This window comes from Madurella fahalii, assembly GCF_045866475.1.
Source record: "Madurella fahalii IFM 68171 DNA, scaffold_4, whole genome shotgun sequence".
Taxonomy (NCBI): domain Eukaryota; kingdom Fungi; phylum Ascomycota; class Sordariomycetes; order Sordariales; genus Madurella; species Madurella fahalii.
The window spans coordinates 803,802-820,400 of NW_027263974.1; the positions used below are offsets into that span (position 1 = coordinate 803,802).

The 16,599-nt window shown below is 53.2% G+C and overlaps 4 protein-coding genes across 4 annotated transcripts; 1 reads left to right on the forward strand and 3 right to left on the reverse strand.

The window, feature by feature from the left end:
• Nucleotides 1–2,477: 2,477 nt before the first annotated feature.
• MFIFM68171_07247 (Tetratricopeptide) lies at nt 2,478–5,433 on the reverse strand (the record flags this gene model as incomplete). The annotated part of the gene is made up of 3 exons (XM_071062667.1): nt 2,478–3,660; nt 3,715–5,281; nt 5,352–5,433. The coding sequence occupies 3 exons, from the start codon at nt 5,431–5,433 to the stop codon at nt 2,478–2,480; spliced, it is 2,832 nt and encodes a 943-aa protein (XP_070918768.1).
• Nucleotides 5,434–8,248: 2,815 nt separating this feature from the next.
• Nucleotides 8,249–11,909, reverse strand: MFIFM68171_07248 (uncharacterized protein; the record flags this gene model as incomplete). Its single annotated transcript, XM_071062668.1, has 4 exons — nt 8,249–8,433; nt 8,487–9,137; nt 9,287–10,922; nt 11,643–11,909. 4 exons carry the CDS (start codon nt 11,907–11,909, stop codon nt 8,249–8,251), a joined length of 2,739 nt encoding a protein of 912 aa, XP_070918769.1.
• Nucleotides 11,910–12,116: 207 nt separating this feature from the next.
• On the reverse strand, nt 12,117–12,869 carry MFIFM68171_07249 (uncharacterized protein; the record flags this gene model as incomplete). Its single annotated transcript, XM_071062669.1, has 1 exon — nt 12,117–12,869. The coding sequence occupies one exon, from the start codon at nt 12,867–12,869 to the stop codon at nt 12,117–12,119; it is 753 nt and encodes a 250-aa protein (XP_070918770.1).
• A 193-nt stretch (nt 12,870–13,062) lies between these two features.
• MFIFM68171_07250 (Fungal N-terminal domain-containing protein) lies at nt 13,063–15,328 on the forward strand (the record flags this gene model as incomplete). The annotated part of the gene is made up of 10 exons (XM_071062670.1): nt 13,063–13,535; nt 13,577–13,863; nt 13,906–14,028; nt 14,072–14,210; nt 14,314–14,537; nt 14,582–14,722; nt 14,766–14,865; nt 14,909–15,039; nt 15,085–15,228; nt 15,273–15,328. The coding sequence occupies 10 exons, from the start codon at nt 13,063–13,065 to the stop codon at nt 15,326–15,328; spliced, it is 1,818 nt and encodes a 605-aa protein (XP_070918771.1).
• Nucleotides 15,329–16,599: the final 1,271 nt, after the last annotated feature.

Consider the following 16,599-nt stretch of genomic DNA (forward strand, 5'->3'; position numbering starts at 1 on the left):
AGCCACTGCTGGGGAAGAACGCCTACATCCAAAACCACCCACGCAACATTGGAGATGAACAATAAAGGAATAGAGTGGTCAGCGTTGCCTCAGACATTCAAAGACGCTATCGCTATCACACATCTCCTAGGATACCGGTATCTCTGAATCGACGCACTTTGCATCACACAAGGGAGCGGGTCGGATTGGGAATTTGAGTCGGCCCAAATGAACGGAGTCTACGCCAACTGTGCCTCATGCCGAGCGGTGACCGAGGCGCGGACGGGTCAGCGGCCTATTTCCCAGCTCCAACCTCTCGACGAGTTCATGGGAGCCCCTTGTCAGCCCTAAAACTTAACATGGAACGCGTATTCGTTTCGAAAGGAGACGCCGCATCGCCGGCTCAATGTTCCTCACCGAAGAGGAAGCAGTGCATATTTCGCCACTTCACAGCCGGGCCTGGTGCTTCCAGGAATACCATATGGCTCCCAGGATTCTACACTTTGACATCGATGAGTTGATGTGGACTTGCCAGGGAGGAAGTCGCTGCCAATGTGGATCAACGACGGCTGACGTAAATGACAAGTCCGTTCTACAACAGACCCATGTTTTACACCAAAGTTGCCCTCAGCAATTTCCATGTTCGTGCGTGACCCTGAGCAGCTCACGAACTAGGTGAGCTATGGTGAGCCTAGCCTACACAGCCGTGTGGCCTAATTTTGGTCCCTCGACTAAAGTTGCTATTTGGAGATTTCGGTACGTTCCTCGGTTTATGCTAACCATACTATATAGGGTGCAGCTATGTACCATGCCATATTATGTACTGGTACATTAAATAATGTCCCAGTTGTGGAGCCAGGATACTGTGTACTATGCTACAGATTGAACTAGGATATCATGTACTATCCCACTGTAACACCCCGGATGTAGAGCACGGAATGTCGGATGGCTGATCGGAGCTGACCGGAGCTGGACTGGGGAAGCCGGACATCACCAAAGTATTGCCGGTATAACAGGAGCTCTCTGGAAGAGCCAGAGAGCGGAAGGCAGGCTCCAATTGATCACTTACCCACCCCCCTATCGTACGAGCTACCATCTTGTAGTGCAACCCCTTGTTCCCGTTGCCCCTGACGCAACCTTGCGTTACACCCACACCATGTACCAGAATATACCCGCCGTCCCAATTCTGGGACTTAACTTTCCAGCTTGCCAGGATTTAAGCTACCAATTTGGCTCTGAACACATAAATACAAAAAATCTGCACTTTATACAATTCAATTCAATTTAATTTAGTTTATAGAGCCTATACGCCCCACTAGTAGACAGGGAAAATGCCGTACCCCTTGACTGCGCTACTTTACATAACCTAGCTCCACTACTGTTTAAGGTGTCTATGTCCTCCACTGCCTGCCTGTTATCCCCTTACAACTTCCCTATTTTACTCATCTACTTGTTTATTACACTAATAATTTGGCCCACGTTCTGGCCTTTTTCCTGTAATAAATTTGTATAATTCTTTCTCTGTGTTAATCTTATTGTCTTTTTTAATCCTTTGTGACTCTTTATATAGTTGGATATATCGTATTATGCTTGGCTTGTGTATAGCTCCGACCTGTACCACGGTTTGGACTTAGGGGTAAGTTTGAACTTATAGTAGTACAAAACGAAGTGGCCGTATCTCGTCCTATAGGCTATCAGGGCTACCATTTTTCTCTGGGTAAGTCCTTATATATCTGGGTGTGTGTCCAGGCCTCACTATTTGTAGTTTGCTAGGGCATTATCCTTCCAGCACCCATCAACAAAGCATTTTTACTCCTTTCTGGCCATAGACCGAACCCACGCAACGGTAAGTATCCCAATGGTTACTGCCCTACTTATCGCTTCTTTCGCGTTCCTTCACTAACTCTGCCTGGTATTTAATTTACACACTACGGCCCCACTACCATACTAATCCGCACGCCATATTCCCCTTGATCGCTTACCATATCCAGCCATGCCCATTTCATATATACCTCTGAACCCTTCCAATGTGGAAATTTGCCCCCTCAAGCTCTATCCGGCGCTAAGGGAAACCCCACCCGCTGCTCGTTGCAGACTGCATCCCTGGATGCGCATCCTATTTTTGAAGCTCTTTCATTCGTTTGGGGCGACGGATTCGTCATGAAGTCGATAAATGTCGACGGTAGTTGCAGTCCTCCCGTTTCCCCCTCCTCTTCTAATCAGAAATGTTATTTTTGCTCTCCCGTGCACGAGGGAACTCTACGCAGTGCTGAGCTTTACTTCCAATAACGCCAGGAGGCTGTCCTGGTGTGGACGGTAATAATATTGTGCCCCAACCCCAATAGTGCACATTCTCTGACTAGAGAAGGTATATATAGTCTGCTAGCATATACGTCCAAGATTCAAACCGACTAACCAGCCAAAACATAGATCCATAGACCTTCATATCCACCCACTCAATTCATTCCCAAAAAAAAAAGTTATCAACCAACAACTGCTTACCCACCCCAACGTCTCCTCATCGTCACACTCCCCTCGCTGACTTTCACACCCTCCGTGACTCGCGTCCACCGGTCTACCCTCCAGATAAAGGCCTCCCATTGCTCCTTCTCCTGAAGTTTCTGCATCGCGTCGACTCTCGACCAAAACGCCACCGTCTTCGTCTTGCAGTCGTAGCTCAATGTGGTAAAAACACGAATCATATCCCTCTTCATCTCGTTCTCACTGAGACCTGTGAGCTTCGGCTCTGCTAGTTCGTCGCTCATCTCGTCCTCTCGTAGAATCGAGTGTAGCAGGTTGCCCGGGGGCGGCGCGGCGGCTCCTCCCTCCTCCGGCGACTTCCAGAATACAAGTATGAAGTGTGGCAGCCGCAGCTGCGAGTTGTCCTTGAAGTACGGAAACGACACGGAATACTCGGCGATGTCGGTGGGGGCGAGGAGATGCCCGCGCGGGGTTGTGAGGCCGAATGGCAGCAGCGGACTCCAGATGCTGAGGAGGGTGGAGAGTTCTGCTGCCCAGGGGGCGGTTGACATGGCAAGCTGTGGGGAGACGGCATTGACGTGCTCAGGCGTGGTGATGACCGCCCGTGGGGCGCGCGCGGTTGTCTTGATGGCGCCGCTGCACAGGTCCGCGAGGATTCCAGAGAGCCAGTGGGCTGGGTAGCCAATGTCGGCGAGGTGGGCGATGAGGCGGAGGAAGGCGGTCAGGTTGAGCGGCGAGTACACGGGGCTCATGGTGACTGTCGGGCGTGTGAAGGGCACGCAGATCTTGAGGAAGAAACCTTGGAGCCACTTCTCCAGTGCCGGGCGCGATAGGAGATCTTTTCCTCTTGAAAGTCTTTTGGTGGAACATCGCCCCCAGACGATGTAGCCTTCAGTGATGAAGTCGATGGAGTCCAAGTGGGAATAGCCGGAGTTCATGCGCATGGCTTGCAGCATGGCCGACTTGTCTTTAGGGCCGTCAACTTCATCCTTTGTGTACCCGGGTATCCGAGCCATTGCGAAGTGGTCCTTGATGCGGTTGTCGTCATGCAACACCAAGTACTCGGACTGGAAGTCCTGGTGAGATCTGAACTCGGGTGGGTTCAGGAGGACGGTGAACCTCAGATTGGACTCGCCGTTTTCACGGAGCAGCGGCCGCGCGTAAAGAGCGACGGGGAAAAGTCCGCCGATGTAATCACTTCTGGCGTTAGAAAACTCTGTAAGTCAAACTTTGCGCCAGACGGTGAGAACGTACGGAATATTGCTCATGTGGATTCGGTCATACTTGCGGGGGAATTTGGCTGGATCGATTTTGGCATCCGGCGAAAGGGACCGGCTCTCGAGACAGTCCCAGCGAAGGCGCTCCATAATGTCAGTCATCTCTCCCACCATGGCTTCGATCATAAGCCGGTTCTCTCCCCCAAATCGGACGAGGATCAGCGCTGTGGTGGCGAAGAAGTCTCCGAGATTCTCAAGCACCCCCTGGCCCCTGGAGATCTCTGGAAGCATCGTGGCAAGCTCGGTGGGATCACTCTCGATCGACGGCACCTTGGCCTCGTCGTCAACCATGGGGTATAGCGGATCGTTGGCGTTGTTGCGGGCTTCCGAATAGTCGAAGTCGATGAGGGTCAGATTGGTGACCCAGTTTTCGTCGATATGAGCTGCAAGCTTTTGTTTGGCAGCTTTGGATCCTTTTCTGTACTCCTCCATCATGGCGACAAGCGGCTCATCTCGTCTCTCGGCGAAGCCTTTGGACGGAAGGACCACGCCTAGGTCATCGAAACTCTTACGGTCGAGTTCAAAGCCTGGCTGTGCCTTCATACGGCGGTCGTGGCCGTACATGAGCGAGGTCTTGATCCTCTCACTCTTAATCTTCGCTACAACGGTGCTTCTAATAAGACGCGGGCTGTAACAACATTCTTGGGGAGGATTCTGCCATCGGCGGAGAACCTGCGCAACCGCCTTGCGGGTTGCTGGTGGGAGATAAAGCCAGTCATGTAGAGGCTCATCCTCGTTTTCAAGGCTATGAAGGAGGGCTTCAATGTGCGTTTGAAGCTTCTGGTTGACGATTTCTGGCACAACCTGTGCAGCATACAGATATGCCATGACAGTGGGTGCGTCCTCAATTCCCGGGGTGTTGTTGACCCTTAGGACCGAGTAAACAACTATCATGTCTAGAAGGATGAGGGTCCGGGCGATGGCGGCCGCATTGATGTCCACGAGTGTGATGTGGAGGTCCTTGCAGAGTCGCTTCTTCCGCGACATCTCCCGGATGCCCATCATGACAAGGGTGTTTAAGACATGACGTGCGTCGCCGCTACCGCAAAACATCAGCGCCACCGAGTCCTGAGACGAACAGGACTTTTGCAGGGGATCGTCGAAGAGAGTTTCTGCCATGTCGTGCCCGATCGCATAGTACTCGGTCATATTCTCCAGATTGGTCATCAGTCGAGGGAGGCGATCAAGCATCAACATCCGGTGCGCTGGTGCATCCTCCTCACTTGCTGCGGCTGTCCAGGCACTGAGGGCTTCCAGCCCACCGAGGATACCGTCGGCGGAAGCACCATCCCCGATCTCCTCGGAAATCTTCCGGGCCTGCTCAAATCGTCTCCCGTGTATGTAGCACTTTGCCAAGCGTTCATGGAGGGTCCTTTTCTTCCTAGCTACCGCGTCCGAGTTATCCTGCGTGAGCTGAAGAGACTTGAGGATGTATTCGACGGCGGAAGAGTACTCTCCCAGCTCGAACTTGACGCTAGAAAGGTTGGACAGCGGCGTTGGGTCGTTAGGTGCGAGGGCCGCCGCCTTCTCATATTCGCGCCCAGCTACCAGTACAAGTTTTCAGTCAATCAGCGATGAAAACTCGGACAGTTGGAGGTGAATCACCTTACTCACCTTCTGTGAGCTTTCCGAGCTTGTACAGCTCGTTGCCCTGCTTTCTGATGGTTTCAGCAATTGTCGCATCTGGAGCCGTCATTTTGATTGTTTCACTGCTTTCATGACGCTGAATGCCCTAACTCGGGGAAGTTGCGTTGGGAGGAATGCGGTTGTTCCGTTGGGCTTGCCGCTAGCATTTTTTCTGTTTGGTTGCCCTGGGTTGGAAAGTGGGGCAGGCTTTGAACCCCCTCACACCACCCTGACAGTGCCAGACGGCTGTGCAGTCACAATTCGACAGGACAGGTAGGTACGTACCCAGATACCTGGTTGTGGCGCGCGCGACCAGCGGGGCCAGCAACGTCCTGCACGGCGCTTTTAGGTAGAAGTCACCCCTCTGCTCGTCAGATAACTTTAGTCAGATTGGAGAAGATCACGCCCTAAGGATAGTAAAATTTACCTATTTTCGTAAATAAGGAAAACAGGAATGGAGACTTAATGGGGGACGTACATTAGATTTTATATAACATCGGGAGGGAAGGGAAGAGGAGCGAGAAGGAGGTGGGAGGTGGGGGGGTGGTCCCAGTTTCTGGCTACCTGTGTCCTAAAACTGGGACCTTGCGAAAAGTTGCCATTTAAACTGTAGAGTGCTGCATACACATCTAAACCATATTTGGCAATTTCTCTGATCATCTCCTGAGTAGTGCCTGAGTAGCGCCTGAGCAAGGTGGCTAGGAGTGGTGCGGGTGACTGGGGGTTGGTGAGGGCAACTTTAGGGTAAAACAACATATCGTGTTGAGGGATGTACCCCCGCCAATAAAGCGGGCATCTGGAGACTTTTCGTCTATCGGTACTCTGAAAGGACACTCATCAACTGGACTGACCGTTTGCCTGCCATCTCCGGGCTTGCCAAGCAGTTCCTCACCAAAGACAGCGGCTTTGCGCAGTCAGTCCCAGAAGAAAGCGAACATTTAACACTTTGACAAGATCAATCTCGGATCATACTTAGCTGGGTTGTGGTCAAACGACTTGACCATCGGACTCTGCTGGCGGATCGACGACGGTCATCAAAAGCGAATACCCACTTACGTTGCGCCTTCGTGGTCCTGGGCCTCGGTTCGAGGACGAGTCAATTAACCGCACAACGTAGAACCTGAGTTCGAGGTGGCTGATGCGGTTTGCGAGACATCTGGGCTGGATCCGACGGGAACCGTGTCTGCAGGCTGTCTCACCCTCCGAGGGAGAACCATCCCGCTGGGCATTATTGCGTGCAACCAGGACGGGCGTCCACGCGTCCTGGTAAGGGGTCATGACCCCGATCTCGGGTACAACACCGACATTGGAATTTATCACCCCGATTCAGTGCCGGATGAGACCCGTGAATATCCAGCGTTTCCTTACTACGATCCCGACAGGCCATCAAGTGACCACAGGGTTATTGAGAGCAATGCGAGGGGTGTGTTGATGTCTGATGGTTGTGTGATGGTAGTCTCGCCTTCTGGGACGGGGGAGTCCTTTCGACGTGTTGGTGTGATAGATTAAGTACAATCTCTTTGGTGGCCAGGAGGCCGGAAAGGCTCGTCTGTTCAAGAACTCTCAGAAAGAGCAGATTGTCATTATCTAGATTACGGCCCAGGCACTCTTCATTTCCCACGCCCCTTTGCTCCTCATCTCCCCTCGCTCTACCGGAGAAAATCTTGGCCGCAAGCTGTAACCGCAGTAATCACATCCACTCAGTAGCAGCACTGGACATTAGAAGGACCAGGACACCGGCCTCTGCAAAAATCAGTGGGGGAGATTCAAGTTTCAGTATGAGAGGTATTGGGGGAATCGGAGAATGATGAAAATTGAATCGGTGCGCCACCAACGCCGGGGATTCATTTGTGTGAGAGGTATTTTGCAAAGGGGAGGATTTTGTGTGCGGTTGATGATTTGTTTCAGTAAGTGATGTGCGGTCAGACGAGTTGGATCCGTTTCCGCAGGGATTTCGGTTATCCTTGGCTGACGCTTAATCAACTCGATATGAGCTACTCGGGGGCGGAAACCGCGGGGAGGAGTGTGACTTACACGCTTCTGGTAGGTATCTAGACCAAGTTTTTATCAGTGTTCTTGCGACCTTTGCTACTAGAACAAACACAAACAACCTAGAGAACCCCCTAATAGTCAACAGCCCCCAATGAATCCGACGCAAATAATTGTAATATAGGCCATTCGTTTCGAAAGTCTCCATTGTCGAGACATGTTGAAGAGAGCGTTGGTAAAAAAAGCCAGAATAATATTGGTGTTGAAGAACCGGCACCCGAATCAAGAGTGGAAGGGCTGAATGAATAGACGAGAACAAGATACAGGCAAGTCTATATGCGCCAACAGCTGAACTTTGGGTGCCGATCTAGCATTCAGACGCCCAACTCCTTTGAGAATCAGTGGCTCCTTAGAGAGCCTACATAGCTGCCTCTCTATATTGCCCCCTATGCTCGAGTTAAAGGTGTATCATAACACACAAGGAAGTCGCCCACATGCCAAGACTAAGCCTAACTTGAGGGTTGAAGTTAGGTCTTGCGGAGTGAAGCCGGGAGGGTTAACTGGTGGTATTTCTAGGCGAGGATAATGCAGTGGTTGAATCATACACCCGTACTTGGTCTAGCCAGGGTGGATTGATTAGTGACCTGGTAGATTGAAAGTCTGGGAACAGCTCATATTCTAGTCGAAAACAGACCGGATGGGATTGGATTGAAACTCATAAAGCGCAATCTCATTACAATGGCAACCTCGTAACTCATATTGAAAGTTGGTAGACGCTCGCCCATAGGGAGCAGACTGATTGGTTAAAAAGGCCAGCTGTCAGATATCCTACTCAAAATCCAAGCTCGTGAAACGACCGACTGCATACCATATGAACCAAATCAACAAGGGACAAGTCACGAGTCATCCACAGGAGCACGCTCGACCAGCTCCCGAATCGGACCAGACTCGGCCACCCCTTCCTCGCCTACACCTTTGTCGCCCTCTAGTTGAATCGGAATCTGTACTCCTTCCAGTACCTTCTCATCCATTTCCACGAAGAGTTTTCCGAGATAGGATCGTGAAACGATATATTTCCACGCTGCTGTAAAAACTGGACCGCTTTCAGACGCATCATCTCCCACAGACTCTTACAAGCGCCAAAGTCACGCTCAAGCAGAACAAGTGTGGCCAATGTAACCCAATCTTTCCGATGCCGATTAGGTGCGTAACGGCGCCCGCCTTTGTAGAGCAGGGTATTGATGATTTCGATGCCGAGGTAATTGGGTGCCGCGTCCCAGTCGAATCCACCGTCAAAGTGCTGGTACCGAAGCAAGCGGCGGATGACGTCCCGGCCCTCACGCTCTGATACCGGCTTAATGGCCGGTGTGGGCTGAGAGTCCGCTTTCGCGATAGCCTCCTGGTTGGCACTCGCCGCTGAAGAGTCCTTTGCTTTGGATTCTGGGATCGAATTGGGTCTATACGTAGAGACCAGCCGATTATTCGTAGGGTCATCCCCGGCGACCAAGTACTGGGTGAGCCTTTCAAGTGCAGCATCCGCGTTGTCGTTACCTGTAGGTGGTGGAAACACAGCTACGCTGCCGCCACCGTCGATTGCTGCCATGGAATGTGGGCCCACGGCTTCCTCTTGTGCCGGAGAACCTTCTTGATCCGAGTGATCTGGGGCGGGGAACGGGCAGGTAGGAACGAAATTAGGATATGCCATGGTCAAAATTGGACTTGGTGGCGCATAACCTTCCGAGAAGTCATCGCTAGGATCGCCTGGCCAAGGTTGGACGTAGTAGGCTGAGTAAAGTGGTGTAGGACAGAGTACCGACAGAGGACTTGATGCCGGGTGGTTATGTTCCTGTACTTGGCTCCCGGAATGCCCCATTCGACCGGACTCCCCACCACAGCAAGCGAACTTTCTAGCCAGAGGGTTTCCCAAGTTTTACTGGCTGGAGTAGTACCCAGGAACATGCTAGTTAAGTCAGTAGGTGTGGTTCTTTGTCGAGCAGGAGACATATACCCCTCATCTGGCGACGCTATTCTTGCCAGCGGCAAATCTACAAAGTGTCTATCAAACAACGTGGTGGCCTCAGAACAGTCATCGTATGCCCGTTTGACTCCTCTGCTGGACTTATCATCGTCTTGGTCAAGAGCTTTGGCCTTCTCCCCAAAATACTCCGATGTCCCAGAGCGCGCCGGAGGGTTGCCTCCAATCCCGTTCATCTCCGTGGTGCTCGCCGAAGGCGAAAGATGGTCGCTGCAGAAGGCCGAGTCGTGCAGAAGCTTTAGGGTTTCCGATGTTCGCCCATCTTTAGCAGCGCCCAGGGAAGCCGAAGGTGCGTCGAGACCAAACTTGGAGGGTACAGAAGCGGGCCAAGGCCCGTAACGCGCGGCGTGGGATATCCCGTTGCTATCAAAAGATGCTGGGAGCGGGGCATCGAGGACGGAGAGTCCCTTTGCGTTACCGGGCGAGAGGCCGAGGCCAATGCGGTTTGCATCATCATCGCGCGGGGAGCCATTGGCAGACGTGAGATTCGAATTGTGTGTAGTGACCTGGCTCGAACTCTCAAAGCCCTTGGTTTTTCTGAGGGGTGTTATCAACGGTGCATCCGAATTGAAATGGAAACTGCTCAAATCCGTGGACGAAAACGGCGGTTGCGAGGATGTTGGTGCACTCTGTACACCAGACGGTTCGGTTGGTCGGCGGACCGCGTTGCGAGAATGGACTTGCGAATACGTGGTTGACATGGTTGACATGGCTAGCTGCGGGTGGTCAGATAGGGTGTTGACTTCCACGTTCTTCTTATCCACGACAACGTAATCACGCGCATCATAGACGTCGCCAGGACTGAGGACAGGGGGTCTGCATCGTGGTGGTGGGGGCACGCTTTGGTAAATAGTTGGGTGTGTAAGGTGAGAGAAGCCCGTAAACTGGCCTGATTGGCCTCCGTGGCCTCTATGGACCGACTGGCCTTGCGACATGGCTTGGAACAGGGCTTGCGGCCGGGCTTGCCGCCGGGTCCGCCAGCGGAGAGGCTGATTTGCGGGTACAATACTGGCTGGTAAAACACTGCCGTGTACAATATTCCCGTGTATAACTTCGCCGGGTGAGTAGTTATGATGGCGGGATGAGCCGGCTTTTGCGAGGCCCACGGGGCCTTTTAGTAGACCGTCAGTCCAAGGAGAGAGGGAGCTACTTCTCAATTGCGTTCCTCCGGCCGCCCCAGACGCGTAACCTTCGTCACGCTGGTTTTCGATGAAAGCAACGAGCTTGGTTTGTCCTCGCGGTCGAAGAAGACCGTCTCCGGCGGCATCGTTGACCTGGATAATCCCGTCCATCGCGTCTATGAAAGGATCGTCCCCGCTTGACACATATGGCTCCTCGACGAGGAAGAAGCTGGTCCACTTGGACACAAGGGACCACTTGCAGGCGATGGCCTCGGCCTCCTGTCGAACTTGCGAGGCTTCAGCCCAGGTTCCCCGGAACGGCTTGTTTGGTCCCAGATGGAGATGGCTCTGGCCGCGCTCGAGATCCTCCAGCAGAGCCCATGCGGCGAGCTTGTGGATTGTCGAGTCTTTCTTCTACAGCGTATTCACAGGGACCACGGCGACATTTGAACTAGAACCGCTCTGGGCTTTCACTGTGATGATGTGAAAAGCAGCAGGAGACTCGAACATGAAGTATACTCGGCTGTGACTGAAGGGGTTGAGTGCGGAAATATCCGCTGGCGACCGTTGGGCCTCGGATAGGTTCAGTGCTGTAAGCGTCAGATCCGGGTTTATCGGTAGTGACCCAGCGAACTCACCTGTACTGTCTTGCGACGGAAACTCAAGGTGCAACGGCCCAAGATGGTCAGTCGTCAAAGCAGCCTTCATCATGCTGACAACCCGGTCCTCCCAGCCGTCCCGGACCGATGAGGGGACGACCTCGGCATATCCGCCTCCCGCCTTGGCGATGCCATCGACGAGAGCGTGCGACACACCGTCACCGATTCCGAGGGAGAAGAAGCGGACGCGACCCTCGGTCTTCATACGGGTCTGGTTCATAAACTCGGGCGTTTCGTCCATTCTCCAAGTTTGTCCGTCGGTGAGAATGATGACGTCTGTCGGGAGCGATTTATCCCGCGCGTCGACAATGGCTTTAATCGCGGGGAGCAACTCAGTGCTGCCCATATCCGCCTGGAAGGTGTTGCCAACGTACATCAGGGCACTCTGGAGGTTGAGCTCGGTGTAGTCGACGGAATACGGCATCTACGAAGCGAACGTGGAGCCAAAGCTCTACACGTTGAACTTGTAGCCCACAGGGATGCCTTTGAGGAAGAAGTGCATGGAAGACCGGAGCGAAGTGATCTTGTCGGTCATAGACCCTGACCGATCGGCAAGGAAGAGAACCTCGCCCTGCTGTGGCCGTGCATCTGCTTTCTGTCCCAGCGACTTGGGAGGAAAAGTGAGCATCAGAGCTTTCTGGTTGGGAATCTTAGGGTGTTCCTCGAGCCAGGCTTGGATGGCGTCGTGGTCGCCGTCGCGTTCTGTCACAATGTCGAGAACGAAGTCCTTATCCAGGAACATCGACCCGGAGTCGAGTTCGACTACGGCTGTCTCTACATCATCAAAGTTATCCCCTGCGAGGTCAGCAAAGCTCTCCGCCTTGCTTCTGCCCTGACGACGCTTCACGGAAATATTATGCGAATTGCTGACAATGGATTGAATCCTAGACTCGACCAATTCGATTTTGAGCTTCAATCCCTGCGGCACAGAACCCTCAGCGGCCTTATATCAGTCCGGGGGCGACCCGTAGTGGGAGGCGATGTAAGTGGGGATGGTTAGGGTGGTGGTGCCCTTGCTGTCGGCAAAGTGGTGCTTCAGAAGCGTGATGTAGCTGATGCTGATCTTGAGCTTTGACTTCTCAGGGATGTTTCCCAAGGTCGTGGTGAAGATCTCAGGCGTATCCTGTTCGAGCAGCGCAGCGCCGGAGTTGTGGTGGCGGATATGGTGGTTGAAACCCTCGCGAGCTTCCTCCTTTGGCTTCACATTGCCCCTGATGATCTTGTTGGCGCCGATGCGGCAGGTGAAGTCGGTGACGCTGCAGCCGGTGGGCAAAGGGAAGCTGTATGACGCCTCCTTGATAGTAGTGCTCGAGTCGTTCCAGCACGTTTGGGTCACGGTAACCCTGGCCGAGTCCTGGACGATGGAGGCGTCGAGCGAGATGGACAGGGGAGGAAGCACATTGCGGCCTTGTTCCTGGACCGTGAACGGCGGCACCTCTCTCTTCTTCGGAGGGGCGTTGGCGGTGGCGGCGACATTAGCAGCAATGTGTGGTATGTCAGTCCAGAAGTCATGAGTTGGAGGCGGTTGCGTCGAGAGCTGATTGATGGCTGCCCGACTTGTCACGACACCCTCCGCAGCATCGTGCAAGCCATGCTGAGAGCGCCCGCGGAACTCCTCCAAGTGCTCGAGTTCCGGAGGCGGAGGCTCGCACGTATCCCAGAAAATCCCAGGCGCAAAGATTCGTCCGAAATAGTTGGGCATTATTCTGTTGTACCGGAAATTTCGAATGTCGAGGAGGAGCACTGCCAAGGCGGGGGGTAGTGCAGCTGAATCGGTCATCCCAGAGCCTTGCGCCGTCCGCCAGGCATCCATCGCACCTTCCACCGAAATCAGGCGTCTTCGACAACTCCAACGAAAGCGATCCCACTACAACACCCATCAAGACCGACTGAAGATGGCGTCGCCGGTGTCGATCGGCGATGTCATCGCCATGGTCAAGCTCGCAAAGACAATTGCGCAGGCCTTCACCAAAGGCCGCAAGTCAGCCCCTGCAGAGTTTCGGGAGGTCGAGAACCAATTGTATTCGCTGAGCACAGCCCTCGCCGCTTTCGAAGACGCACATGACAGCTCTGGCCAGCTGGCAACCTTGACAGCAACCACCCAGCGCAACGGCGGCCAGACGGTCGCCGGCATGCTCAACAACTGCCACGAAACCCTCAAACAACTCGAAAAGATCGTCTCCAAGTACGGCGCCATCACCGAAGAGCAAGACCCCGGCAAGTCCCGAATTCAGCGTTGGAGCCAGGAGCTCGTCAGGAACTATAAGAAGATCGCCTGGACGACCGAAGCAGGCGATCTCTCGACGCTCAGGAGCCAACTCATGGTGCACACAAACAGCCTAGAACTAATCCTTGGAATTCTGATCAAGTAGGTGCCCTGACCAATCAAGGCGGGACTAACAGATGCAGCTCTCGAACCATGAAGATCGAGGAGAGCGTCATCGCGAGCTCGAAGAAGCTGGACGACATCCACAACTGGTGGACAGAGAACCTGAACTCCGTCACCAAGCCCTCGAAAACAGAGTCCACCGAGTTGAAAACAGAGCCCCTCCTCACGTCTGAAGTGTACGTGGAGAAAGAGGAGTTGATTTGCCAAAAGGCGACTGTGGTCGATGACTGGGAGGAGAAGGTCACGTTCCAGATCCTCCGCTGCACGTGCAAGGATACGCCTCATCCTAGAGTTGAGAGTATAGCGTGTAAGTGCTGCGAGTAGGAGACGACATAAGCTAACGAACTAGTATCGCCCATTAGCTTTCCGCTACGGCAAGTCGGGAGAGTTCGGACATGGACTATCTTTAAGGCAACCGACTATTCGACCCATCGGCTTGTGTCCATCCAACTAAAGAATATCCCCGTGCAAGGTAGGTGCTGTGAACCAAACGATGGCCGAGCTGACGCGGGTAGATATGGCTGACTTTGAATGGACTTTTATCAACAAACTCGCCGAGTTGATGGCCGAGGTGATGGTGAAGAAGCACGTCAGCAATATGCTTGTTCATCCGGCACCTAATGCAAAACATCTGCGGATTTTGGATATCAAGGGGTGAGTAATGCCTCAAAAACGAAGGCAGCTCTGTTCCCGAGGGGGAAAGGCTGAAAAGAACCGCGCGATCCACCCTGCGGGTGACAGCTGCTAATAGCAACAGAGAGCTAGGCGACGTGCACCAATCCATAGAAACCGTCACCTTCGCCGTCGGCCATCGCACCCTCTCCAAGACCGAGATTGACGGGATCAGCCTGCTCCACTATCGCAAACATGGCCACGAGGACGAACCACGGGCTCACCTACGGGTCAACTATGCTAAAATCTTGATTGAATACGGCAACACGGATCCGGAATCAAAGGACATCACAAGCAGCGAAATTCGATGTAAGCGGCGTCTGCCGTGGCATAATGAATGCTAACCGAAGCAGTACGACGTAATTCGACCATTAAGACGATGGCGGGTATAGACGTAGTCGTCCAGGCCGTTGAGTCTCTGGGGTTCGTCGACGATGAGGAGACTAGCCGTATCGAGAAGACCGATGTCACCTCTCAGATGACGACCCCAGAGAGTAAGTTCCCTGTTGTGGAAGCGGTCAAAACTAACAGTCCAAGGTGCCGAGCGATTATACCAGCAACTCGAGGACATGCGGATGGAGCTCTTTGTTCTTAGTCTTCAGTATCCGCGGCCCGACGAGACCGTTGCCTTGCATCTGTATGTGCCGTCTCCGATTTTGACCCCGCTAACAGGTTTGCAGGCAAGCGGCCCAGATCCAGTGCGAGGAGGTCTGCATTGCTGACGCCGAGCTGCTGATTACCCGAGACACAAAAGAGAGGTCTCGGCTTATTATTCTGAGCCGGAATCGATGCACCATTGTCAGCCAAGTTTGTATGTGAGCCAATCCCCGTGAGAAGCAAGGACTGACAGGAATAGTATCCGAATCGTTCTTCGACGCCCCAGGGTCCCAACGCAGGTTCACCTCCCCGACATGGCTTGTGCAACTCGAGAGCCCCGGAGTGCGGAAGGTGTATCACTATCCCAAGGGCTTCAAGTTTCTCAGCTTTAACAGCAACAATGGTGGGTGATATCCACCGGGTCGTTCGTCGCTAATCAAATCGCAGCCGAGAAGATGTTTGAACTGGGACAGGACACGATCCTCGCTATCAGGGAGAAGTGAGGTGCCTACGGAGCAGATATACCGGGCTGAGCACATTGCCTACCACATATGACCATACCCATTGTAAGGTCGAGGATCCCATCTTCATATAAGTGGAACTCTATGTGGGGCTGTATACCTAGGTACCTTCACACCACCACTCCAACCAGAACCAGTTCTTCATGGTCCTTAGTGGCACCGACCTTACTTCTGAGACCCTTCAAGCTCGGCATTACCTAAAAGCTATCGCTCAACTCCAATATTTGCAAGCTTCCATGCATACCTAGATGACCTAAGCTCCAACGAACTGACAGAATGTAATTAGCACCAACGGGAGACTAGTTACCTGCACGCCAGAGTCCTGCATGTAGTAGGTAAGCCGATGCTATCGCAGCTGCTTCCTCAATCTCTTACTATTGATGCTTCATCTTCCCTTCCGGATTTCACGTCGGCAGGGTAATCCCCTTTCGAAATCAACTCTCGTGGAAGTTAGGAGGCGAGGAGAGGTTTGAGGGCGCCATCATCCTGAGGCAGGGGGAATTCGAGGCCCGTCTTACGCTCCGTGTCTGGAGGACGTCGCGATCCTTCGCCAGTGAAGCAATCGAAAGACTCTGGCCGGCTAATACTTCACTACAAGACCGAAACCGGCTCCAACGGCCATCAAGAATACCGGGCTGGAGGAGCGCTTCTCAGCGGTGGCGCACCCCAAGGGTATGCTCCATGCCGCGATCACGCAGGAGAAGGTTCTGGGCCAAAACATCTTCTTTGTCGACGTCGCTCTAACTACCAATCCCGTCCCAGCCGCCCGGGTTCGTCTGTCCACGGCAATCGATCGAGTATACCATCGAGCAGTCCTCTGGGCTGCCAACGCAATGCCTGCTGCATTCTCCATTTCCCTTGTCGAGGTTGCCGAGCGGATGACGGCGTTTGTCGACTCCCTTTCCCTTACCTTGGTAGGACTCTGGATTCCTTGGGTCATCCACAGCGTGGTTTTCTGGATATGGCCTCGCCTCCGCTCACTCGTCAATCCGGAAAACAAAGCCTACATACCCTACATACACCTTCCGATAACTCTTGAGCAGATTCGAATATTTATGGCCCTGTTCTATGAATGCTTATTTTCGGCATTTATTGTCTGATACGATTCCCTCGACGATGAGTACAAACCCTCGTATTCCAGAAACGCAGAGGTGGATCTATTCCGCACGCCCTTCTTGACTGAGTTCATCTTTCCACACAAAGGTTGGGCTCAGCTGGGCATCGTGTCCTTCATCTCCTTCGTCCTGCAAGCT